The following is a 27,837-nucleotide window of genomic DNA, read 5'->3' as shown; positions in this document are numbered from 1 at the left end:
TGCATCATTCATGGGGGACGACATGTTTACTGTTGCCTTGTTTTATTACAGGCAGAGCATTCACTGCATGTTCCCATCATAAAACATGCTTTCAATTGTTTTGTTTTTTTACATACACCTAAAAAAAACAGCTATATTGATTACATATTGGGGTAAGTAGCCTAATGGCATGATATTTGCATAGTGACATATCTGGGATTTTTTTTTTGAACAACTGGGTTTAATAAAAAATACAACCAGTGTAAGGAAAAATTACAGTAAAGGGCAAATAAAAAAATAGATTTTTTTACGTGACATTTTACAAGCTACCAATGATTTTATGTGTGTGCATTCCTTGGCAGAAAACTGCTTCTGTGCTTACACTTTAGTAAATGGTTTTCAGATGTTGTTTGGCTGTATGCTATTGTTCTTTCATTAAGGCAATAAGAGGGAATTACAAGGTTTAGGAAAGATCAGTAGTGGTTACAGACAAATGTTTAGACTACACAGGTACACACACACACACACAAGGAAACATCCTAGAATTTCAGTTGAATATGGGCTTTATACAGGAGGTAACAACACATTGGTGTGAAAATGGCTGAAAAACTACACACAAGAGGAGGACTCTTCCCCCCCCCCCCCCCCCCCCCCCCCCACACACACACACACACACAATGGACTGAGAATGATGATTGAACAGAGGATGACACACTTGTAAAAATGGTGGGGGGGGGGGGGGTTGTTTTCCCTTGTGTGACGCTTCATCTTACAGTGCGGTTTCCCTGGACTCTACCACTATGGGCTGGAAAGACAGGATCTCTGTGAACGTGTGACCTGTAAACAAACAGAAGGAGAAAGAGAAGACAGATACATAACAGTGTTTACATAGAGAAGGTTATCATTGAAATTCATGGAAGAGAAGGAAATTGTGAAAATATGCATATTGAGGTAGCTCATTGTAAAATCCATCAGCAACACATCAAAAGTAAGTCCCTATTCCAGAGAGGCCTGACTCTGTCATACCACCCCAGAACTTGTCTGGATATCTTTCAAAAATGCCTTAAATAGTAGTTTAATGTTATAATGTTAACCAATGAAAACAAACAGGTCCCTATTGACACCTCCTCACCTCTGTCCTGGGATCATATTCATTAAGACACACAGTAGCAAAACGTTTTGCAACAGAAAACGAGCGCTTCGAATGGACAAGTCCGGGTAACCCTCCCTGTTTCAGTACATAATCTTCCATTTGGAGCCTAATGAATACACCGTGGGTTCTGTCCTAGCCATCCCCTCCTCCTTACGTTTCCACTGCTCCAGAGGCAGGTCAGAGTTGTCTACAGAGTGGTCGTATGGCTGGGCCTCGGTCTCCTCTTCTGGCTCCCTGAACTCTGAGAAGTATGGCAGGGCGAGGGCTGCTGCTGCCGTCACCCTGCTCTCTGGGTCCAGCAGCAGCATGCGCTCTATAACTGTCACCGCTGGAGATGACGGGAAGGGAGATGTAGAATCAAGTCAAATTTCATTTAAAGTGAAATTGGATGGACACATCTAAACAGAGGGATACAGACAGCAGACATAGGAACAGTAGTCATGACGATGAGATACTGCAGATCCACTATACATGACATGGTGATGGTCTTACCCTGTGGGTTGACTGTGGAAAAGAGTGCCTGAAGGTCTTTTTTTTGCACTTTGGGAAGGCTTTTGACATAGTTTTTAGCCTGAGAAAGAGAACGTCAACCTATTTAATCAAGGCCTGTGTGCATGTAGACCTATAGTATGTGTTTGGCATGTAAGTACATGACTCACATCCTGAGACTGCAGTTTGGTGATGAACTCCTGAGTGGGTGTCCCTGTGACCTTCATGATCTCAGTCAGCTGATCCAGGTCTGTGCTCCACAGGTCAAGGTTCAAAGGTCAAACTACATACTGAACACATCCTCATCGGGAAATACATTGCGTCTAGTGTGAAAGTGAAACAAATCCACCTGGCCATGATAAGGTTATAATCTAGTTCTAGTCAGTCAAACCGAAAAGTAAGAATGGAAGCAAGTATGATTCCAACATAAACAACATTAACCACAGTAATAGAGTTTCATATGTGTATTGTGCAACCGTGGATAGGAGGGTTCATTGGCAGGTCAGATCAGGATACGGTCATTGCCTTTGAACAGTGGTTTCCCTGACAGCATCTCTGCCATGATGCAGCCCACAGACCAGATGTCCACTGAGAAGAGAGGAAAGGAAGAGAATACTGTTAACTGATAGAAAGGACCTCCATTTACATGGTTGGTGTTTAAATCTGGTAGAACCATGTTGAAGGGCATTCATCACTAGGCAGAAAATACAGGCTTGAGCACTACCTTGTGGACAATCTACCAGTCTCCATAGGCTTTAACGCATTCAGTTGACTCTGTCATCTATGTAGACCACTCAGATGAATTTACAGCCTTGTTAAAAAGCTGATCCAGGATCTGTTGTCTGTATTCCAGTATTAGCCTAAACTATCAGCGACTTAACAACACATCTGATCCTGGACCAGTTAAGAGGAGTGTTAGGGTGGTGTTCTGCTGACCAGTCTGGGTGTAGTGCATCCAGCTGAGGATAACCTCAGGGGCTCTGTACCAGCGGGTCACCACGTAGCCTGTCATCTCACTGTCCGCCTGCCGCGCCAACCCAAAGTCCAGGATCTGACACAGACACACTCTTATTATTACTGGACATTACATTAGCATTTTAGTCATTCTGATGATGCTCTCTGCATTCAACCAATGTAGGTAAAACAACCACATACAGTTGAAGTCAGAAGTTTACATACACTTTGGTTGGAGTCATTAAAACTCATTTTTCAACCACTCCACAAATTTCTTGTTAACAAACTAGAGTTTTGGCAAGTCGGTTAGGACATCTACTTTGTGCATGACACAAGTAATTTTTACAACAATTGTTTACAGACAGATTATTTCACTTATAATTCACAGTATCACAATTCCAGTGGGTCAGAAGTTTACATACACTAAGTTAACTGTGCCTTTAAACAGCTTGGAAAATTCCAGAAAATTATGTCATGGCTTTAGAAGCTTCTGATAGGCTAACTCAGTGCCTCTTTGCTTGACACATGGGAAAATCAAAAGAAATCAGCCAAGACCTCAGAAAACAAAATGTAAACCTCCACAAGTGTGGTTCATCCTTGGGAGCCATTTCCAAACAACTGAAGGTACCACATTCATCTGTACAAACAATAGTACACAAGTATAAACACCATGGGACCACGCAGCCGTCATACCGCTCAGGAAGGAGACACATTCTGTTTCCTAGAGATGAACTTTGGTGCGAAAAGTGCAAATCAATCCCAGAACAACAGCAAAGGACCTTGTGAAGATGCTGGAGGAAACAGGCACAAAAGTATCTATATCCACAGTAAAACGAGTCCTATATCGACATAACCTGAAAGGCCGCTCAGCAAGGAAGAAGCCACTGCTCCAAAACTGCCATAAAAAAAGCCAGACTACGGTTTGCAACTGCACATGGGGACAAAGATCATACTTTTTGGAGAAATGTCCTCTGGTCTGATGATACAAAAAAATAGAACTGTTTGGCCATAATGACCATCGTTATGTTTGGAGGAAAAAGGGGATGCTTGCAAGCCGAAGAACACCATCCCAACCGTGAAGCACGGGGGTGGCAGCATCATGTTGTGAGGGTGCTTTGCTGCAGGAGGGACTGGTGCACTTCACAAAATAGATGGCATCATGAGGATGGAAAATGATGTGGGTATATTGAAGCAACATCTCAAGACATCAGTCAGGAAGTTAAAGCTTGGTCGCAAATGGGTCTTCCAAATGGACAATGACCCCAAGCATACTTCCAAAGTTGTGGAAAAATGGCTTAAGGAAAACAAAGTCAAGGTATTGGAGTGGCCATCACAAAGTCCTGACCTCAATCCTATAGAACATTTGTGGGCAGAACTGAAAAAGCGTGTGCGAGCAAGGAGGCCTACAAACTGAACTCAGTTACACCAGCTCTGTCAGGAGGAATGGACCCGAGTTAAACAATTTAAAGGCAATACTACCAAATACTAATTGAGTGTATGCAAACTTCTGACCCACTGGGAATGTGATGAAAGAAATGAAAGCTGAAATAAATCACTCTCTCTACTATTATTCTGATATTTCACATTAAAATAAAGTGGTGATCCTAACAGACCTAAGACAAGGAATTTTTTACTAGGATTAAATGTAAGGAATTGTGAAAAACTGGGTTTAAATGTATTTGGCTTAGGTGTATGTAAACTTCCGACTTCAAATGTATCACAATCATAAGTAAAACATCCTTCAAAATAGCAGTTCATGACTGCACCATACCGTTGTATCTACATCATAACAGCTATAACACTACAAAATACTATGGAAGTTATTATTGCTGCAAAACTGTGCTCAGGCATCAAACCATTACAACAAAGTCAACGGAGAGAAATGTTGTTTGTTGGTCTGTGCGAAGGCTATTAAAGATGCCCTCTTTCAGCCAGTAGTTTTGAAAGTGGTGCTCACGAGCCAAAAGTTGTCCCTGTTTTTTTGTGTGCAATTCGTATGATATGTTACGACTCCAATTCGTATGATATGTTACGACTCCAATTCGTATGATATGTTACGACTCCAATTCGTATGACATGTTACGACTCCAATTCGTATGATATGTTACGACTCCAATTCGTATGATATGTTACGACTCCAATTCGTATGATATGTTACGACTCCAATTCGTATGATATGTTACGACTCCAATTCGTATGACATGTTACGACTCCAATTCGTATGATATGTTACGACTCCAATTCGTATGATATGTTACGACTCCAATTCGTATGATATGTTACGACTCCAATTCGTATGATATGTTACGACTCCAATTCGTATGATATGTTACGAATCCAATTCGTATGATATGTTACAAATCCAATTCATATGATATGTTATGAATCCAATTCATATGATATGTTATGAATCCAATTCATATGATATGTTATGAATCCAATTCATATGATATGTTACAAATCCAATTCATATGATATGTTATGAATCCAATTCATATGATATGTTATGAATCCAATTCATATGATATGTTACGACTCCAATTCGTATGATATGTTACGACTCCAATTCGTATGATATGTTACGACTCCAATTCGTATGATATGTTACGACTCCAATTCGTATGATATGTTACGAATCCAATTCGTATGATATGTTACAACTCCAATTCGTATGATATGTTACGACTCCAATTCGTATGATATGTTACAAATCCAATTCATATGATATGTTACAAATCCAATTCATATGATATGTTATGAATCCAATTCATATGATATGTTATAGGATCTCAGAGCACTGGGTGTGTGACTGGGTACCTTGAGCTCACATTCCTGATTAACGGCCAGATTCCCTGGTTTGAGGTCCTGCAGATACAAACATTCAGCGGGTCATTTTGAGGAGCCACACACACACAAACACACACAGGAAAAAGGAGATTCACTTACCCTATGAATTATGCCAGCAGAATGGATATACTGTAATAAAAGAATACAACAGGCACTTCCATCAATAACATACAATATCAGAGTGTACACATATTTATATTCATGCATGTACTGTATAGAAGTATTTATGAGATTGTGTGTGACTGAGACACACCTTGAGTCCTTTCAGCATCTGATAGACCAGGAACTGTACTTTGTCCTCTGAGAGCTGCTGTAACTTCATCAACTTCCCCAGATCGGTTCCCATGAAAGGCATCACCAGATAGCTGAGCGAGAGCAAGAGAGAGCACGAGAGCGTGAGAGACAGAGAGAGTCATAGAGAGACTAAATGTCTATATATCTTCGCAATGACCAACCAACATGGAGAGGAAAGATGGAACTTTGACTTTGCTAAACATCCAGTGGTATGGAATGTGGATATTGTGTCTCCAACTTCCATTTTTGTTTACTTGAAGTTCGTGACCAAATATTTTTTTTAAAACAAAAGTGTACTCACAAATCATGGAATCTGTCTAAGGAGAGGTCAGCAGTGAATACATCCACAAGGCCAATCACCTAACCCCAGAGAGAGAATGAGGAAAAAAATAAACAACTTATATTAGGTTTTGATCAGGTTATTACATAGCAGTTGGAGGGGAGATACAGTAAGAAACAAACACCCTATAAGCCTAGCTTACAGTATATTGCTGATAAGCCTAGTGTTTTTAGGGAAGGTTTGCATAACTCTGGTCTTCGGGAGCATCTCTGGTTTTCATCTTGCCATTTAATCAGAGACTGTGTGTGGAGTGGATTACCCAAGGCAATCACTTAGGCTACTTGCTTGCAATTACTAAGTGTCACTCAGGATGCAAAAAAACCTTGAGGACTGCAACCCTTAAGGACTAAAGTAGTGCAATTAAATGGGATAAGGGTTGATTTCGGACTTTTGGCTTGCAAGTCTTACATTTTCATGTTTCATGTGTTTGAGCAGCCTCAGCTCCCGATAGGCCCTCTTAGCAAAGAGCTCAGACTGGAAGGGCCTGTGGAGCTTCTTGATGGCCACCTTGGTGCCTGTCCTGAAGTCCACCGCAGAGCTAGAGATGGACATGGAGATGAGGGTGAGATGGAAGGAGAGAGGAAGAGTGGTACAAGGTCCTCTGGTTCTCAAATAGTTATTTAAAACATACATTTTAGCTTTGAGTCCTATACAAACGCGGAATCAGGTTATTTCTGTTTCAACTCCATTGGTCCCAGGCCTCCCACAGTGAAAAAGCTGGAATTCTCTACTTTCTGTTTTATCATTTTCTTTTGCGGACAACCAGGGTTACAAGTAGAACACAAAACTATTTGACATGAACATTTAAATTCATGGATTTTATTGAAAAATGTCAATAAACAAAAAAGGTCTTGTAGCGTGTATGCTAGGAGTCAGGAAGCAAGTACAGGGAGTGAATTTAATAATAACTGAACCACGAGTAGCGTACCAACATAAAACACAGGAACAGAATCAATAATGCCTGGGGAAAGAACCAAAGGGAATGACAGATATAGGGGAGGAAATCAGGAAGGTAATGGAGTCCAGGTGAGTCTCATGAAGCGCAGGTGCTCGTAACGATGGTGGCAGGTGTGCGTAATGATGAGTAAACTGGTGACAACGAGTGCCAGAGAGGAGGAGCAGGAGTAGACGTGACAGGTCTGCCAAGCAAAAGCCTGAAATTGTTTGCTTAGTGGGAAATTAATATCCAACTAGTCAGTGACAATTGTGTAGAGTTTGGAGTTTGTGACAGACACTGTGAGCTTATTACAGTATTATAGACACTATGTCCTGTGATTTCCTATGATCTTCTATGTAGAATAACTTCTTACCTTCTAACGACTCGTGTGGCTTGTGAGCATCATAGAGAAAAACAGTGCATATCCGTAAGAGTTTCAGCTTTTCATAGATGGGTCATAATAGTTTGTAGCTCAAACCATTCGGACTTTGCAGATGTTTTTGTAAGAACAACCATTTTCGGGATCCGCCCTTGACTCACAAACACTGCTTTAGCTCAGCCCTAACCTCGATTTGGATGAAGATTTCTACCTCAACGAGTCGGCAGCACAGGACATACTGTTAGCCCCGGATCAGGCCCTAATCCCAGACAACCTGAAGAGAAAGATACAGGTATAGAGGTCGAAGTGCGGGTACCCTGATGAAACTATGGAGGGGAGTAAATAATCCACCTCTACCCTCTGTTCGATTGGTCAATGTACACGAGCTCTGTTCTAATGGTCAATGTACACAAGCTCTGTTCTATTGGTCAATGTACACGAGCTCTGTTCGAGACTGTCCTGTCAAAGGGATCTGAAGAACTGTAATATCCTATGTTTCTCTGAAACTTGGCTGAACAAGGACATCGATAATATTCTAGCTGGTTTTTCTATGCATCGGCAGGACAGAACCGCAGCGTCAGGTAAGCTCAAGGGAAGTGGTGTGTGTCTCTTTGTTAGCTGGTGTGCAAGCTCTAATATTAAGGAAGTCTTGAGGTTCTGCTCGCCTGAGTTAGAATACCTCATGATAAGCTGTAGACCCTTCTATTTACGAAGAATTTTCATCCATTATATTTTATTTACCATCACAAACTGATGCTGGCACTAAGACCGCACTCAAGGAACTGTATAGGGCCATAAGCAAACAAGAAAATGCTCATTCAGAGGCAAAGGTCGTAGTGGCCGGTGATTTTAATGCAGGGAAACTGAAAACCGTTTTACCTCATTTCTACCAGCATGTCACTTTTGCAACTAGAGGTGAAAAAAACTCTACAACACCTTTTGGCTACACAAAGAGACACATACAAAGCTCTCCCTCGTCCTCCTCTGACCATAACTCGATCCTCCTGATTCCTGCTTACAAGCAAACACTCAAACAAGAAGTCAAAGCTGAATACGGAAATGGTCAGATGAAGCAGATGATAAGCTACAGCACATTTTCTCTAGCACAGACTGGAATATGTTCCGGGACTCATCCGATGGCGTTGAGGAGTTTACCACATCAGTCACCAGCTTCATTAATAAGTGCATTGACAACATCGTCCACACAGTGAATATACGTACATATGCCAACCAGAAGCCATTGATTACAGGCAACATCCGCACTGAGTTAGAGCTGCCGCTTTCAAGGAGCGAGACACTAACCTGTACGTGTATAAGAAATCCTGCTAGGCCCTCCGACGAACCTTCAAACAGGCAAAGCTTCATAACAGGACTAATATCGAATTCTACTACACTGATTGATGCTCGTCGGATGTGGCAGGGCTTGCAAACTATCACGGGGAACCCCAGCCATGAGCAGCCCAGTGACACAAGCCTAAGAGACTAGCTAAATGCCTTCTATGCTTGTGTCGAGCCAAGCAACACTGAATTATGTGTGAGAGAACCAGCTGTTCTGGATGACTGTGTGATCACACTCTCTGTAACCGATGTGAGTATGACCTTTAAACAGGTTACCATTCACAAGACCGCAGAGCCAGACAGATTACCAGGACGCATACTCAGAGCATGCGCCGACAAGCTGGCAAGTGTCTTACATGTTTCAAACAGACCACCATAGTCCATGTATCCAAGAACGCCATAGTAACTTGTTTAAATGTCTATCGCACTGTAGTACTCGTATCTGTAGCCATGAAATGTTTTGAAAGGCTGGTCATGGCTCACATCAACACCATCATCCCATAAAGCCTGGACCCACTCCAATTTGCATACCGCCCCAACAGATCCAGAGATGAAGCAATCTCTATTGCACTCCACCCTGCCCTTTCCCACTTGGACAAAAGGAACACCTACGTGAGAATGCTGTTCAATGACTACAGCTCAGTTTCCATAAGCATCACTAAGCTAAGGACCCTGGGACTGAACATCTCCCTCTGCAACTTGATCCTGGACTTCCTGATGGGATGCCCACAGGTGGTGAGGGTAGGCAACAACACATCCACTAGGCTGACCCTTAACAGGGTAGCCTAGTGGTTAGAGCGTTGGACTAGTAACCGGAAGGTTGCAAGTTCAAACCCCCGAGCTGACAAGGTACAAATCTGTCGTTCTGCCCCTGAACAGGCAGTTAACCCACTGTTCCTAGGCCGTCATTGAAAATAATAATTTGTTCTTAACTGACTTGCCTAGTTAAATAAAGGTAAAAAATTTTTTTTTAAACAGGGGCCCCTCACGGGTGTGTGCTTAGTCCACTACTGTACTTTCTGTTCACCCACGAAAGCGTGGCCGCAGATCACACACAGGTGGTAGGCCCGATTCCCGACAACGATGAGACAGCCTATAGGAAGGTCAGAGACCTGGCAGTATGGTGCCAGGACAACAACATCTCCCTCAACATCAGCAAGACAAAGGAGCTGATTGTGGACTACAGGAAATGGAAGGCCAAGCACTCCCCAAATTTACATCAACAGGACTGTAGTGGAGCGGGTTGCGGGCTTCAAGTTCCTCAGTGTCCACATTCACTCGGGATCTATCATGGTCCAAACACACCAACACAGTTGTAAAGAGATGACAACAATTTCTCTTCCCCCTCAGGAGGTTGAAAAAATTTGGCAGGCTCACAGATCCTCAAAAAGTTATACAGCTGTACCATTGAGAGCATCTTGACTGGCTGCATCACTGCTTGGTAGGGCAACTGCTTGGCATCCGACCACGAGGCGCTACAGAGAGTAGTGTGGACAGCCCAGTACATCACTGGGGCCGAGCTCTCTGCCATCCAGGACCTCTATAGCAGGCGGTGTCAGAAGACTTCCGCCACCTAAGTCAGACTGTTCTCTCAGCTACCGCACGGCAAGCGGTAACATGAACAGCTTCTAACGCCAAGCCATAAGGCTGATAAATAGCTAACCAAATAGCTACCAGGACTATCTGCATTGACCCTTTTTGCACTAACTTTGACTCATTACAGTGAATATTCTGCTGCTACTGTTTACCATCTTTCACTTTAATCATAGTTATCAAATCATTGTATTGGTCACATACACATATTTAGCAGATGTTATTGCAGGTGTGGCGAAATTCTTGTGTTCCTAACTCCAACAGTGCAGTAGTATCTAACAATTCACATGTATGTACATGTATGCATATGTACATACCTACTTCAATTACCTCGTAACCCTGCTAATCGACTTGGTACTAATACTCCTTGTATATAGGAAAGTTATTGTTACTCACTATGTATCTATTATCTAGTATTACTTTTTATAATTATTATGGGTTTTACTTTTCTATTATTTCTCTATATTCTCTCTGCTTTGTTGGGAAGGGCACGTAAGTAAGCATTTCCCTGTTAGTCCACATCTGTTGTTTACGCATGTGATGAATAAAATGTGATTTGATTTTTAAATAGACTAACACATTATAACAACCCATTAGTCTATAGTCCTTAGGTATTTTCTAATTTTGAAATTGACAAAAATTACAAAAGATGTAAAGAATAATAACGCCCTCTGGCGGTAGCAGGGCTACAATACACTATTTCTCACTCAAACCTAGAAAGCAATGCTAAATTCGACTTTGCACTCCTAAACAACGCGATTTTTAAAACTTTTGTCCACTTTGTTCATAATAGATTCTGGTTTTGGGAACAGAAAACTGCATTGAGATCAAATGTTTCATCGATGAGAAAATGTGCAGAATGTTGGCCAAAATCCATCTTGTTCCATTCCACTCACTACCATATTTGGTAGTGAGTGGAAACGCCAAGCGGATGCTTCATATTTATACATTCTTTATACATTCAGTCGAATATGTCTCATTGTACTATCTCATTGTTCTATGCTTCTTTGTAATAGAACATGTTACTGTATATATGAAAGACAAAGCCATCGATCATGTGACACTATGTGAAAACTCTCTTGAAGCCAAATTAATGCGCAGTTTGAGCTACTCCAAGAAGTGACGTTGCAGGCTAACTCCAGTTGAAGGACAACCTGGGTACTGCAGGCTGCTATTATCAACTAAATTATCCTTATAACTACTTATGTGTGCGATTTTTAAAATTGTATAATTGGCTCAATGACTTACATCTGGTGTATTAGAAGCAATTATTGGTACTATGATTGTCTTCGGGGAAAACAATTACTTACATGAAGATTGCCAATTTTCAATTCACTATAATGAGGAATTATGTTTTCTGCAAACAATACATGCAGGACTGTGGTCAGCCTTGAACTTTCGTGGCTTCAATTATGTCAATTATCTACGTCGAGGGAGGAGCATGTTTTTTACATTTTTTATATGACAACATTGTTGGCACCTTTAATTCTTACACATTTTCTTAGAAAAATAGTATTTTTCAAATTTGGGAACTTCTACACTTGAAACCAATCAGAACTTCCGTACATACCCCTCGTGATGAAGGCAGCCAATGGCCTGCTTCTAAGATGTAAACAGCCTCACATTAAATCGTGATCTGCTGTCAACTCCCAAAGACTGAAAAAATATAAATATCTGTTTTCGAGTACACTTTAAATATGTAGTATGCAATAGGAATGGTCTTGATCATATGAAGAGGTAACGCCGTTGACCGTTTAGCTAATTTATTGAAAGCTAGCCTGTTACAGTTGACTAGCCTAGCCAGCTGTAAACACACAGTTCTAAACAAATTTGCTGTTAACGTCAATGTGCCTGTTCAGGAAGCTAGTTTTTCATTAGTTATCTGTCAGTGAATTCAATTTTGAATAATGTTTTGGCATGATTGTCTAATTTCAAGTAACTAGCTGAAGGCTTAAAGAAACATTCAATCATTTAATTTGCATAGAAACCCAAATAAAAACATGCAGATAAAGATGTGTCATAAGTTACTGTATGCTAGAATGGAGGTTTAAAAACGAGATATGCATATTAGCCAATATATGTGGAATAGCCTACACATATAGCATACCTTGCAATACAATCTTCTCTAAAAAACAGGTGTACAATGTGCTCTGCAATAAGATCAGTTTAATTTCAGTTTGATTTCTAAACCAGATGAGTTCTCAAATAGCAGCTGCCCAACACCATGGTGGGCATGCATAATATCGAATGCATTGGAGTATAAAGTATGGAGAATGAGAAAGAGGCTGTAGGATTATAGAAAAAGCAGTAGGGCAATGAATGTTTGTGTTTCAAATACTAAATGTTCAGTAAATGTGAGTACATTTAGGTGATATAATTGATTGTAACTACTAACATTCTAAAGGTTGACAGTGCCAAAATCTTGCCAATCCAGTCATTATTCTATAACTATGACTTAGTGCGAGATGTTTTCCATAATGTACGTTTCATGAAGAACAAACAGGGTTGGTTACGTTTCCACTAGACACTGCAGAAATATGTATTTCATGTTTATGTATTCTAATTGGTTGGTTCAAGTCAGATGTCAAAGTGTTATGCCATTGGTCATGCTTGCAGATAGGGGGAAATCGCACGTTCTGAAATACTGTATTCTATTTTCATATTTACTATGTACATGTCCTGATGTGCGCATGTATCTAAAGTGTTTGGAAAGTATTCAGACCCCTTGACTTTTTCCACATTTTGTTACAACCTTATTCTAAAATTGATTAAAAAGATGTATTCCCTTATCAATCTACACACAATACCCCATAATGACAAGGCAAAAACAGACCCTTTCCTCAGTACTTTGTTTAAGCACCTTTGGCAGTGATTACAGCCTCAAGTCTTCTTGGGTATGAAGCTACAAGCTTGGCACATCTTTATTTGGGGAGTTTCTCTTATTCCTCTCTGCAGATCATCTCAAGCTCTGTCAGGTTGAATGGGGAGCGTTGCTGTACAGCTATTTTCAGGTCTCTCCAGAGATGTTTGATCAGGTTGAAGTCTGGGCCACTCAAGGACATTCAGAGACTTGTCCCGAAGCCACTCCTGCGTTGTCTTGACTGTGTGCTTTGAAGGTGAACCTTCGCCCCCAGTCTGAGATCCTGAGCACTTTGGAGCAGGTTTTCATCAAGGATCTTTCTGTACTTTGCTCAGATCCTGACTAGTTTCCCAATCCCTGCAGCTGAAAAACATCCCCACAGCATGATGCTACCACCACCATGCTTCACTGTAGGAATGGTGCCAGGTTTCCTCCAGACGTGACGCTTGGCATTCAGGCTAAAGACTTCAATCTTGGTTTAATCAGACCAGAGAATCTTGTTTCTCATGGTGTCAGTCTTTAGGTGGCTTTTGTCAAACTCCAAGCAGGCTGTCATGTGCCTCTTACTGAGGAGTGGCTTCAGTCTGGCTTGTCTACCATAAAGACCTCATTGGTGGAGTGCTTCAGATGGTTGTCCTTCTGGAAGGTTCTCCCATCTCCACAGAGGACCTCTAGAATTCTGTCAAGAGTGACCATCGGGTTCTTGGTCACCTCCCTGACCAAGTCTCTTCTCCCCTGATTGCTCAGTTTGGCCGGGCAGCCAGCACTTGGAAGAGTCTTGGTGGTTCCAAAAGAATGATTGAGGCCACTGTGTTCTTGGGGACATTCAATGCTGCAGACATATTTTGGTACCATTTCCCAGATCTGTGCCTCGACACAATCCTGTCTCTGAGCTCTACGGACAATTCCTTCAATCTCATGGCTTGGTTTTTGCTCCGACCTGCACTGTCAACTGTGGGACCTTTATATAAACAGGTGTGTGTCTTTCCAAATCATGTCCAATCAATTGAATTTACCATAGGTGGACTCCAATCAAGTTGTAGAAACATCTCAAAGATGATCAATGGAAACAGAATGGACCTGAACTCAATTTCGAGTCTCATAGCAAAGGGTCTGAATACTTATGTATTTCTAAAAACCCGTTTTCGACTTTGTTATTATTGGCTATTGTGTATAGATTGCTGAAGGTATATATATATTTTAACCCATTTTAGAATGAGGCTGTAACGTAACAAAATGTGGAAAATATCAAGGTGTCTGAGTACTTTCCGAATGCACTGTACACCGATCCTGCAGAGCTGTTGGCCGGGGTAGGGTTAGTCATGTGGAAAGCCGTAGAAAAATGCTTATTGAAATTCTCGATTATCGTAGACCTATCGGTGGTGACTGTACTTCTTAGCCTCAATGCAGTGGGCAGCTGGAAGAGGTGCTCTTATTCTCCATGGACTTTACAGTGACCCAAAACGTTTTGTAATTAGTGCTACAGGATGCAAATTTCTGTTTTAAAAAGCTAGCCTCAGCTTTCCTAAATGACTGTGTATATTGGTTCCTGACTTCCCTGTAAAGTTGCATATCGCGGGGGCTATTTGATGCTAATGCAGTACGCCACGTTTTTGTGCTGGTCAAGGGCAGTCAAGTGTGGAGTGAACCAAGGGCTATATCTGTTCCTGGTTCTACATTTTTTGAATGGGGCATGCTTATTTAAGATGGTGAGGAAAGCACTTTTAAAGAACAACAGCAGAGGTGTATTTAGAGGGCAAGTTGGTCAGGATGATATCCATGAGGGTGTCCATGTTTACTGATTTAGGGTTGTGCCTGTTAGGTTCCTTGATAATTTGTGTGAGATTGAGGGCATCTAGCTTAGATTGTAGGATGGCCGAGGTTCTAAACATATCCCAGTTTAGGTCACCTAACAGTACGAACTCTGAAGATATAGATGGGCAATCAATTCACATATGCTGTCCAGGGCACAGCTGGGGGCTGAGGGGGGTCTATAACAAGCAGCAACAGTGAGAGACTTATTTCTGGGAAGGTGGATTTTTAAAAGTAGAAACTCGAATTGTTTGGGCACAGACCTGGATAGTATGACAGAACTCTGCAGGCTAACTCCGCCCCCTTTGGCAGTTCTATCTTGACGGAAAATGTTTTAGTTAGGGATGGAAATTTCAGAATTTTTGGTGGCCTTCCTAAGCCAGGATTCTGACATGGCTAGGACATCAGGGTTGGCAGAGTGTGCTAAAGCAGTGAATAAAACACATTTAGGGAGGAGGCTTCCGATATGAGAGCACCTGTGGAATAGGTGTGATGCTGGGGGCTACAGGGCCAGGGTTAACCTCTACATCACCAGAGGAGGAGTAGAATAAGGGTACGGCTAAAGGTTATAAGAGCTGAGTGACGATGAGAGAGCTTGCATATCTGGAGGCGCCAACTAAGCCAGGTGAGGTCTCCCCATGTGTGGGGTGTGTGACAAAAGAGCTATCTGCGGCATGTTGAGCTGGACAAGGGGCACTACAGTGAAATAAAACGATAACTAAACAAAACAGCAGAAGACAAGGCATATTGACATTAGAGAGAGGCATGTGTGGCCGAGTGATCATAGGGTCCAATGAGCAGAAATACAGTGCCTTGTGAAAGTATTCGGCCCCCTTGAACTTTGCGACCTTTTGCCACATTTCAGGCTTCAAACATAAAGATATAAAACTGTATTTTTTTTGTGAAGAATCAACAACAAGTGGGACACAATCATGAAGTGGAACGACATTTATTGGATATTTCAAACTTTTTTAACAAATCAAAAACTGAAAAATTGGGCGTGCAAAATTATTCAGCCCCCTTAAGTTAATACTTTGTAGCACCACCTTTTGCTGCGATTACAGCTGTAAGTCGCTTGGGGTATGTTTCTATCAGTTTTGCACATCGAGAGACTGAAATGTTTTCCCATTCCTCCTTGCAAAACAGCTCGAGCTCAGTGAGGTTGGATGGAGAGCATTTGTGAACAGCAGTTTTCAGTTCTTTCCACAGATTCTCGATTGGATTCAGGTCTGGACTTTGACTTGGCCATTCTAACACCTGGATATGTTTATTTTTGAACCATTCCATTGTAGATTTTGCTTTATGTTTTGGATCATTGTCTTGTTGGAAGACAAATCTCCGTCCCAGTCTCAGGTCTTTTGCAGACTCCATCAGGTTTTCTTCCAGAATGGTCCTGTATTTGGCTCCATCCATCTTCCCATCAATTTGAACCATCTTCCCTGTCCCTGCTAAAGAAAAGCAGGCCCAAACCATGATGCTGCCACCACCATGTTTGACAGTGGGGATGGTGTGTTCAGCTGTGTTGCTTTTACGCCAAACATAACGTTTTGCATTGTTGCCAAAAAGTTCAATTTTGGTTTCGTCTGACCAGAGCACCTTCTTCCACATGTTTGGTGTGTCTCCCAGGTGGCTTGTGGCAAACTTTAAACAACACTTTTTATGGATATCTTTAAGAAATGGCTTTCTTCTTGCCACTCTTCCATAAAGGCCAGATTTGTGCAATATACAACTGATTGTTGTCCTATGGACAGAGTCTCCCACCTCAGCTGTAGATCTCTGCAGTTCATCCAGAGTGATCATGGGCCTCTTGGCTGCATCTCTGATCAGTCTTCTCCTTGTATGAGCAGAAAGTTTAGAGGGACGGCCAGGTCTTGGTAGATTTGCAGTGGTCTGATACTCCTTCCATTTCAATATTATCGCTTGCACAGTGCTCCTTGGGATGTTTAAAGCTTGGGAAATCTTTTTGTATCCAAATCCGGCTTTAAACTTCTTCACAACAGTATCTCGGACCTGCCTGGTGTGTTCCTTGTTCTTCATGATGCTCGCTGCGCTTTTAACGGACCTCTGAGACTATCACAGTGCAGGTGCATTTATACGGAGACTTGATTACACACAGGTGGATTGTATTTATCATCATTAGTCATTTAGGTCAACATTGGATCATTCAGAGATCCTCACTGAACTTCTGGAGAGAGTTTGCTGCACTGAAAGTAAAGGGGCTGAATCAAAGGGGCCCAATTTTTCAGTTTTTGATTTGTTTAAAAAGTTTGAAATATCCAATAAATGTCGTTCCACTTCATGATTGTGTCCCACTTGTTGTTGATTCTTCACAAAAAAATACAGTTTCATATCTTTATGTTTGAAGCCTGAAATGTGGCAAAAGGTCGCAAAGTTCAAGGGGGCCGAATACTTTCGCAAGGCACTGTAGGTTAGTCCAGGAGCTGTTCGGTAGTCGTTACTATGCTAGGCGAGTGGGAGGCACGGCGTTCAGAAAGCTAGCGGGCCGGCGCTAGCAGTTGGGTCTTCGGTGACAACACAACGGAAAAGCCCGTTGAGACCACAGACGATTACCTTGGCAGACCAGTCGTGATGGATCGGTAGGGTTCCGTGTCGGCAATAAAGGGTCCAGGCCAATTGGCAAAAGAGGTATTGTAGCCCACGAATTAGCAGGCATACCTCTTCGGCTAGCCTGGAGATGGGCCTAGCTCGAAGCTAGCTCAAGTCTAACTGGTGCTCGCTTCGGGACAGAGGCGTTAAGTCAGTTGAAGCCACTCGATTGCAGCTAGCTAGCTACGATGATCCTGTGTAATGGCCCAGAGCTTGCAGCAGGAATACGGTGATGTGGTGGAGAAAAGCAGTCCAATATTGCGCTGTGCAGACTGGCAGGTATTGACCGAGCTAAAGGTGAAGACCGCTAGCCGTGGCTAACAGTGACTACTAGCTAGTTAGCACCTGATGGAGGTTCCAGTTATAATGTATAAAAATAGCAGATCCGTACCACATTGGGTGGGGCGGGTTGCAGGAAAGTATATTTAGATCATAGGTGGAAAGTGAGATTAAATATATGAGACCGACTATTTACATGGGACAAGATTGGACAAGACAAACACGTCTGACTGCTACGCCATCTTGGATCATATACAGTGGGGAGAACAAGTATTTGTTTTCCTACTTACAAAGCATGTAGAGGTCTGTAATTTTTATCATAGGTACACTTCAACTGAGAGACAGAATCTAAAACAAAAATCCAGAAAATCACATTGTAGGATTTTTAAGTAATTCATTTGCATTTTATTGCATGACATAAGTATTTGATACATCAGAAAAGCAGAACTTAATATTTGGTACAGAAACCTTTGTTTGCAATTACAGAGATCATACGTTTCCTGTAGTTCTTGACCAGGTTTGCACACACTGCAGCAGGGATTTTGGCCCACTCCTCCATACAGACCTTCTCCAGATCCTTCAGGTTTCGGGGCTGTCGCTGGGCAATACGGACTTTCAGCTCCCTCCAAAGATTTTCTATTGGGTTCAGGTCTGGAGACTGGCTAGGCCACTCCAGGACCTTGAGATGCTTCTTACGGAGCCACTCCTTAGTTGCCCTGGCTGTGTGTTTCAGGTCGTTGTCATGCTGGAAGACCCAGCCACGACCCATCTTCAATGCTCATACTGAGGGAAGGAGGTTGTTGGCCAAGATCTCGTGATACATGGTCCCATCCATCCTCCCCTCAATACAGTGCAGTCGTCCTGTCCCCTTAGCAGGAAAGCATCCCCAAAGAATGTTTACACCTCCATGCTTCACGGTTGGGATGGTGTTCTTGGAGTTTTACTCATCCTTCTTCTTCCACCAAACACGGTGAGTGGAGTTTAGACCAAAAAGCTCTATTGTTGTCTCATCGGACCACATGACTTTCTCCCATTCCTCCTCTGGACCATCCAGATGGTCATTGGCAAACTTCAGACGGGCCTGGACATGCGCTGGCTTGAGCAGGGGGACTTTGCATGCGCTGCAGGATTTTAATCCATGACGGCGTAGTGTGTTTCTAATGGTTTTCTTTGAGACTGTGGTTCCAGCTCTCTTCAGGTCATTGACCAGGTCCCGTGTAGTTCTGGGCTGATCCCTCACCTTCCTCATGATCATTGATGCCCCACGACGTGAGATCTTACATGGAACCCCAGACCGAGGGTGATTGACCGTCATCTTGAACTTCTTCCATTTTCTAAAAATTGCGCCAACAGTTGTTGTCTTCTCACCAAGCTGCTTGCCTATTGTCCTGTAGCCCATCCCAGCCTTGTGCAGGTCTACAATTTTATCCCTGATGTCCTTACACAGCTCCCTGGTCTTGGCCATTGTGGAGAGATTGGAGTCTGTTTCATTGAGTGTGTGGACAGGTGTCTTTTATACAGGTAACGAGTTCAAACAGGTGCAGTTAATACAGGCAATGAGTGGAGAACAGGAGGGCTTCTTAAAGAAAAACTAACAGGTCTGTGAGAGCCGGAATTCTTACTGGTTGGTAGGTGATCAAATACTTATGTCATAAAATGCAAATTAATTACTTAAAAATTATACATTGTGATTTTCTGGATTATTGTTTTAGATTCCGTCTCTCACAGTTGAAGTGTACCTATGATAAAAATTACAGACCTCTACATGCTTTGTAAGTTGGAAAAACTGCAAAATCGGTAGTGTATCAAATACTTGTTCTCCCCACTGTATATGTGTGTGGTACCTGGGCGCAATCTGGGATGTGCTTGTGTATGTTATTGCAGTAAGAGTGAGTTAGCATGCTCTAATTGTAATGGTCGCATTAGCTCCCTGCTAATTTATAGTTATTTCCATGCTAACAGGCGAATCATGAATCTACAGCCATCAACATACTGTTGTCCTGCACATCTAATGTGCTTCCTTGTGTCTATCATCAGGTACTTACATTTCTGGTATTTTGTACTATTTTTGTCCTTTGACATGCTTATACATTTGAATAAAGAACACCATAACAAATAGTGTTTCACCATTTATTGAGTATGGAGAAAACTAGCAACGGTGTATCAGGCAGTATTTTAAGTATCTAAATATAGTGTAACCTACCAATCAATGTATATCAAGTCCCATGGATGGCACAATCTTACAATGTTACAGTCCAGAAATGAGAGCTTTTGCCATCTATGCAAAAAGCCTGGGCCTCTGATGGAGACTGTAGAACTGTCATAAAATAATATGCCTGTCACCTGTCAAAATGATTCTTCATTTTATTTAGTATTTTCTGATGCACAAAAACAAGCATGTGTATCTGCAGTTGGTGTTCTTCAACTCTAAAATGCACTAGGCCGTGTAAGATCAAATGTGCAAGAAAAGTGCAACCTCTCAGTTATGGTATCAATAACATGATACAATGAGCTGAAACAAGCCACCTACAATTTCCCACATAGTAGCTTGTCATTTTTGATAGCTATCTTACCTTTCCGAATCATGACACCAAATTATTTAAAAAAGGTCTCATTTCATACAAGCACATTTTCGTCCACTTTCCTTCTCTCCGCCTCTCCTCGATTAACTTTGACCATTTTCAAAAGTAGGAAAGAGGATGGATATCTTCTTTACTAATGTCTTTGACCAATCGGATCAGATCTGAAAAATATCTGACGTGAGAAGTTCTGACGTCATTGGTCCAAATAACAATTAGTGGATAAAAATATCAGAATTGCCTGTGTAAAAGCAACCTTTGGAACACTGAGTTGATCATGTGCTACAAATTGGCATTCACCCAGAATTAGTACTATCAGGGGATCCTTGGGAAGTCCATTCCCTACACTAAGAGACAATTTATGCTTGATCTGAAAATGTGGTCGGAGGCGCCTTATGGATTGTTTGACGCAATTGCGAATCCTCTGGAGACGTGCCAATTACAAATTGAGCTCCGTACCACATCGCTGGGCGCCTCTGAAATGTTGTAACAATGTGGAGGTTAAATGTATGTGTCATTAGGATTGTAAGAAAATCCATACGGAAATTGTTTGGAAAAGCCATGCGTGAAACATGAAATGTAAGCATTAAATTAGATCTGTAAACTTACAAACCTTATGTTATGACTATGAATTAACATTTACATATTCAACTCTTATTTTAAGTCTCCCTTTACTTGGTTACATATATTTTTATACTTATGTGGCATCTGCAAAGGACGAACCGAACGTAGCTAATCGAAGTTAGCTAGTCAATCAAGTAACTCTAGCCCAGACGTTAGAGATGCTTTGCAGCTTCCGGTTTCATTTCCAAAATAAAAGTATTGAGCTTGTTTTCGAACTGCATTAAATAACAACGTTATACCAGTAGATGGCGTAGTATATGCTTGGACCTTCAGCAAATGACTTGTCTGAGAATGAAAGACACAGAAGAGCCTTGTCTAGAATAACTGCCTGGGCGGCAAAATAAAAAATATTAATGTTGTAGGCTAGGCTTATTCTGTCATGCTGTTGTGTCTTATTTAATAGCCATATAATTGCACAATTAATTTTTTTATAGCCGTGTGTGGCTACTGTGGTGATCATGTAACCTAATGAATCACACTTTTTCTAGTATTTGGGAGCACGGACTGTAGGCCTTATATTAGGCATTTTGACTGTTGTATTGTGCATTCCACTCTGTGTGTAGGCTTGTTATAGCCATTTGCATTGCACAACCCCATCACAGAGGCTATAACCATAAATGAGACAAAACAAAATATTGATTAAGTGTTGGCTATAACCTGTCCTAAGCGAAATAACCAAGGGGCCCCAAATGGTCAAAACTATCCATGGCCAATTCTTATTGCCAGATCTGTTGTCCCTATCAGCCACTGCATGTGCTTTTTCAAGTATTTTGTTAAAAATCTATTAGGAAGCTATAATTAGAGGCCTGTGAGCTAAGGTCTCTAGTTAAGCGGAGCCCTGTAATAAAAACAGTTATAAAACACAAATAGAGTTCTAAAATGAATCTGCAAGACACCAGTACCCAAAATAATAGCCTGAATGGCAATGCCTCCAAGTTGATGGCCTATGTTGTATTTGGATATGCCTAAATTAAACATTTACTTGAAGTGATAACAAACAAATGGATAAGACTGTTCTATTCTCTTTGATTTAGTTCCTATTGCAACTCAGACAAATGACTGTATGGATGACATACTGAATGAAGGATGAATTAAATGTTCAAATATGTTGGAATGATGAGTTGCACGCATTACGCATGCTCTGCACTTTACTTGGCTAGTAGGCAAATTGGCTCTATGGCTGCATGCCTCCAGAAGGGCATCTTCTGAGGCTGAGGAGTGCTTTTCCGAAGGCGAATGGTGCTGTGGTGCTGCATGGAGATCATAAGTTCTTCAACATTCTTCCAAGATGGCGCAGCAGTTCAGCCGTCTTTGTCTTCGTCTTGTCGTGTCCTGTGTATATATATTTTTATATTATTAACCTCAGTTTCAACATACACTCCTGCAACCCGCCTCACCCAATGTGGTATGGATCTGCTATTTTCTATACTTTAGAACCGGAACCCCAAACAGAAGCTAGCCAGCTAACTAGCTACTAGTCAGTTAGCCACGGCTAGCGGTCATCAGCTAACCTTAGTCTGTCCTGCCAGCCTGCACAGCGCATTTCAACCCAGAGCATACCGGACTGCTCTTTCTCCACATCTCCAGTTTCCTACCGCAAGCTCTGAACCTTTTCATCTGGATCATCGCAACTAGATAGCTGCTATCCGAGTGGCAACCCCATGGCTAACGTCTCTGTCCAGAAGCAAGCACCAGTGAGCCTGGAACTAGCCTCGTGCTAGGCCCATCTCCCGGGTAACTTAAGAGGTCCATCGATTCCACCATCACTGGTCTACCGACGTAATCCGCCCGAGGGGTTTCAACCGGCTCCTCCGTCGCGACGTCCCCTGAAGACCCATCCGCTAGCCTGCTAGCTGTCTAGAGCATATCGGACTGTTAGCTGAAGAGGACAATCACCCAATTTCTTGGGCTACAATACCTAATTGTGCCAATTGGCCTGGACCCTTTTACTGCCTACACGGAGCCCTGCCAACGTAACCATCCGAGGGGGCTACAACAGACTACTCCCAAAGGCCCTTCTGCTAGCCCCGGCCTGCTAGCTGGCTGAATCGCCTTGTCTCCAGCTCGCCTAGCCTCCCACTGGTCCCTTTGATCACTCGGCTACGCATGCCTCTCACTAATGTCAATATGTCTTGTCCATTGCTGTTTTGGTTAGAGATTATTGTCTTATTTCACTGTATAGACTCCATCCCTGCTCAATATGCCTTAGCTAGCCCTTTTGTTTCACCTCCCACACATGCAGTGACCTCACCTGCTCTAAATGATGTCTCCAGAGACAAAAGCTCTCTCATCGTCACTCAATGCCTAGGTTTACCTCCACTGTATTCACATCCTACCATACCCTTGTCTGCACATTATGCCCTGAATATATTCTTCCGTGCCCAGAAACCTGTTCCTTTTCATCTCTGTTCCCAACGCACTAGACGACCAGCTCTTTAGCCGTACCCTTACCCTACTCCTCCTCTGTTCCTCTGGTGATGTAGAGGTTAATCCAGGCCCTGCAGCGCCTAGCTCCACTCACATTCCCCAGGCACTCTCATTTGTTGACTTCTGTAACCGTAAAAGCCTTGGTTTCATGCATATTAACATTAGAAGCCTCCTCCCTAAGTATGTTTTACTCACTGCTTTAGCACACTCGTGTCTGAATCCTGGCATAGGAAGGTCACCGAAAATCCTGGAATTTCCATCCCTAACTATAAAATTTTCAGACAAGATAGAACTGCCAAAGGGGGCGGAGTTGCAATCTACTGCAGAGACAGCCTGCAGAGTTCTGTCATACTATCCAGGTCTGTGCCCAAACAATTCAAGCTTCTACTTCTAAAAATCCACCTTCCCAGAAACAAGTCTCTCACCGTTGCCGCTTGTTATAGGCCACCTTCTGCCCCCAGCTGTGCCCTGGACACCATATGTGAATTGATTGGCCCCCATCTATCTTCAGAGCTCGTACTGTTAGGTGACCTAAACTGGGACATGCTTAACACCCCGGCCGTCCTACAATCTAAGATAGAAGCCCTCAATCTCACACAAAGTATCAATGAACCTACCAGGTACAAACCCAAATCTGTAAACACGGGCACCATCATAGATATCATCCTGACCAACCTGCCCTCTAAATACACCTCTGCTGTCTTCAACCAGGATCTCAGTGATCACTGCCTCATTGACTGCGCCCGTAATGGGTCTGCGGTTAAACGACCACCCCTCATCACTGTCAAACGCTCGCTAAAACACTTTAGCTATAAGGCCTTTCTAATCGACCTGGCCTGGGTATCCTGGAAGGATATTGACCTCATTCCGTCAGTAGAGGATGCCTGGTTAATCTTTAAAAGTGCTTTCCTCGCCATAATAATGCCCCATTCAAAAAATGTTGAACCAGGAACAGATATAGCCCTTGGTTCACTCCAGACCTGACTGCCCTTGACCAGCACAAAAACGTGGCGTACTGCATTAGCATTGAAGAGCCACTGCGATATGCAACTTTTCAGGGAAGTCAGGAACCAATATACACAGGCAGTTAGGAAAGCAAAGGCTAGCTTTTTCAAACAGAAATTTGCAAAATGTAGCACAAACTCCCAAAAGTTCTGGGACACTAAAGTCCATGGAGAATAAGAGCACCTCCTCCAGCTGCCCACTGCACTGAGGCTAGGAAACACTGTCACCACCGATAAATCCAAGATAAGCATTTTTCTATGGCTGGCCATGCTTTCCACCTGGCTACCCCTACCCTGGTCAACAGCCCTGCACCCCCCACAGCAACTTGCCCAAACCGCCCCCATTTCTCCTTCACCCAAATCCAGATAGCTGATGTTCTGAACGAGTTGCAAAATCTGGACCCCTACAAATCAGCTCGGACAGACAATCTGGACCCTCTCTTTCTAAACTTATCTGCCGAAATTGTTGCAACCCTTATTACTACCCTGTTCAATGGGTGCACCTCAGCCATGCTTAAGGTCCTAAACGATATCATAACGCCATCGATAAAAGACAATAATGTGCAGCCGTATTCATCAACCTGACCAAAGCTTTCGGCTCTGTCAATCACCACATTCTTATTGGCAGACTCAACAGCCTTGATTTCTCAAATGACTGCCTCGCCTGGTTCACCAACTACTTCTCAGACAGAGTTCAGTGTGTCAAATCGGAGGGCCTGTTGTCCCTACCTCTAGCAGTCTCTATGGGGGTGCCACAGGGTTCAATTCTCGGGCTGACTCTTTTCTCTGTATACATCAATGATGTTGCTCTTGCTGCTGGTGATTCTCCGATCCACCTCTATGCCGACGACACTATTCTGTATACTTCTAGCCCTTCTTTGGACACTGTGTTAGCTAACCTCCAGACGAGATTCAATGCCATACAACTCTCCTTCCGTGGCCTCCAACTGCTCTTAAATAAAGTAAAACAAAACGCATGCTCTTCAACTGATCGCTGCCCGCACATGCCCGCCCGTCAAGCATTCCTACTCTGGACGGTTCTGACTTAGAATATGTGGACAATTACAAATACCTAGGTGTCTGGTTAGACTATAAACTCTACTTCCAGACTCACATTAAGCATCTCCAATCCAAAATGAAATCTAGAATCGGTTTCCTATTTCGCAACAAAGCATCCTTCACTCATGCTGCCAAACATACCCTCGTAAAACTGACTATCCTACTGATCCTAGACTTCAGCGATGTCATTTATAAAATAGCCTCCAATACTCTACTGAGCAAATTGGATGCAGTATATCACAGTGCCATCTGTTTTGTCACCAAAGCCCCGTATACTACCCACCACTGCGACCTGTATGCTCTCATTGGCTGGCCCTCACTTCATATTCGTCACCAAACCCACTGGCTTCAGGCCATCTATAAGTCTTTGCTAGGTAAAGCCCCTCAGCTCACTGGCCACCATAGCAGCACCCACCCATAGCATGCGCTCCAGCAGGTATATTTCACTGGTCACCCCCAAAGCCTATGTAAGAGCCTATATATGGAGACTAAGACCACTGCAACAGTTATTGGAAAGTGTGGAAATAAGCTTATGTCAGATTTAGCCGACGTTTAACCTCTCTCTTGTTAATTTCAAAGTCCATAAGTGCATGACCCGATTCATATAAATTGTGTCAAATTATTTAAAATTCATATTAACCCCTCCTACAAAACATACTTTGGCAAGATGTTGAGAGAATAAATATCAAAATATTTTATTAAAAACGTTTGTTTCACGCATGGCTTTTCTTACGATCCTAACGATACGTATGTTCAACCATTTGGCAGGCATCTCGCGCAATAGTGTTGCTCCGCAATTACATGATTGGTTGATGTAGGTGAGGGCGGGAGTGTATAAACACAAACTCACCATTATGACAACCTTCTTCACAACAGCTCTGTGCTGCTCGGAGAAGCGCAAGAAGTGTGAATGCCCTGACTTCTGCAGAGGCCATATCACCGTAAATGCATACGTCGGAATTACCATGCAGCGCATTTTACCCTTACAATTTTAAATAGAAACTTCAATAGGGGTAACTAAGGGCGTCCCAAGGATCCCAAATTGCAAAAACCATTCAGCCAGCCAACACAACTCTGAATACGCCCAGAGTTAATCATTGATAACAATGTAACGACCTCATGCTGTGAGCCACACAAAGGTATTGTGTCTAGAGTACAACGGCAATGCGCAAATGATTTAAAGCACATCTGTTTCTCTTCGTTTTTGATTATGTACACTTTTGAAGTATGTAATAAGAATACACGCTTTATTTGGGCTGTATCATAGATTGTCATTCTACAGACATACATTACATGTGTAGGTCTATTGCAAAGACCAGGGAGGCTAGTCAGAAATCCAAAGGCAGTGAAATTTCTAAATGGGTTGATATGATAGAAATTAAATGTGTCCCTTAAACAAGGAAGTGGCCCTCTTTTGTGTGAAACTCGAGAGAAGCTATAGCTTTTCTCTCGTTTTGTTCTACTGCGAAAAACTAAACATTCAGTAAATCAGGTGCGCTAGATTAGGGTTAGAGTGAAAAACAACGGAACTGTAGCTCTCCAGGAACAGTGTTGGAGAGCCCTGTACCAAGCTATGTCAAAGTGCAACAAAGCACGTAACGTTAGCCTGACATATCTTCCCACCCCAGTTGCCACGACACTTACCAGACTGTACCGTACGCCCCTGTCCCCACCTGTTTTAGATCCCTGTACCGCTCCGGTACCTCCCAGGTGGTTTTGTTCACGTCCTGGCGACAGTAGCCAGGTCTGGTCCGGCTCGACATCTTACTTGACCCGATCTAACAAATCTAGTACGTGTTCCAAGAAGTGATTCCCCAGTTTCGTTTACACACCCATTGTCCTACCTATGTGTTCTTGAATTCATTCTCGTCACCGAATGCGCAGCGCGTCGAACGCGCAGCTTGCGCAGCTATAAGATGCCGCCTGGGGTCAACCACAGCACAGCCACTCCCGAGTCTCATGAAGTGTAGTGTGACAAGACAGCCACTAACTAAAAAGGGACATGCATATGTAGACCCATGCTGGGTGCACAATACAAGTGCTGATTAGTGATGTATGAGTTCTATTTCGATAAATAACTCTGCACCGTAGAATAGATTGTCAAGAAAGCACCCTAATCAATTCCTATTATTAGATCACCTGGAAGATGATCCAATGGTATACAACAAGGATCGAATACAAGTATGACTGTGTGTAAGATTAATTGTTACAGGCCTGCTTGTTGTTGCTACTCGTCCCTATGTGGCTTTCTGCCTTGGGCATGTTGAGATGTAGAGTACCTAC

The 27,837-nt window shown here is 42.6% G+C and overlaps 1 protein-coding gene across 1 annotated transcript; it reads right to left on the bottom strand.

Moving 5' to 3' along the window:
- Nucleotides 1-436: 436 nt before the first annotated feature.
- Nucleotides 437-27,519, bottom strand: mapk12a (mitogen-activated protein kinase 12a). The gene is made up of 12 exons (XM_036977612.1): nt 27,199-27,519; nt 6,465-6,594; nt 6,018-6,076; nt 5,676-5,787; nt 5,522-5,551; nt 5,393-5,440; nt 2,558-2,672; nt 2,138-2,209; nt 1,792-1,871; nt 1,625-1,703; nt 1,287-1,460; nt 437-816 (listed from the first exon to the last, which is right to left on the bottom strand). Exons 1-12 carry the CDS (start codon nt 27,315-27,317, stop codon nt 749-751), a joined length of 1,086 nt encoding a protein of 361 aa, XP_036833507.1. The 5' UTR covers nt 27,318-27,519; the 3' UTR covers nt 437-748.
- Between the last annotated feature and the right edge of the window lie 318 nt (nt 27,520-27,837).

The sequence above is a fragment of the Oncorhynchus mykiss genome, chromosome 1 (assembly GCF_013265735.2).
Source record: "Oncorhynchus mykiss isolate Arlee chromosome 1, USDA_OmykA_1.1, whole genome shotgun sequence".
Taxonomy (NCBI): domain Eukaryota; kingdom Metazoa; phylum Chordata; class Actinopteri; order Salmoniformes; family Salmonidae; genus Oncorhynchus; species Oncorhynchus mykiss.
The sequence above is the reverse complement of the archived record's forward strand: the minus strand, read 5'-3'. Positions and strand labels throughout refer to the sequence as shown.

Excerpts from the sequence above, each read along its gene's own strand:
- mapk12a (XM_036977612.1), bottom strand. The coding sequence starts at position 27,317 with ATGTCGAGCCGGACCAGACCTGGCTACTGTCGCCAGGACGTGAACAAA. Across the intron at positions 5,788-6,017 it reads TTAGACAGATTCCATGATTT|CTATCTGGTGATGCCTTTCA; the intron begins GTGAGTACACTT and ends GCTCTCGCTCAG. Across the intron at positions 817-1,286 it reads GCCTCTGGAGCAGTGGAAAC|GTCACACGTTCACAGAGATC; the intron begins GTAAGGAGGAGG and ends GTTTGTTTACAG.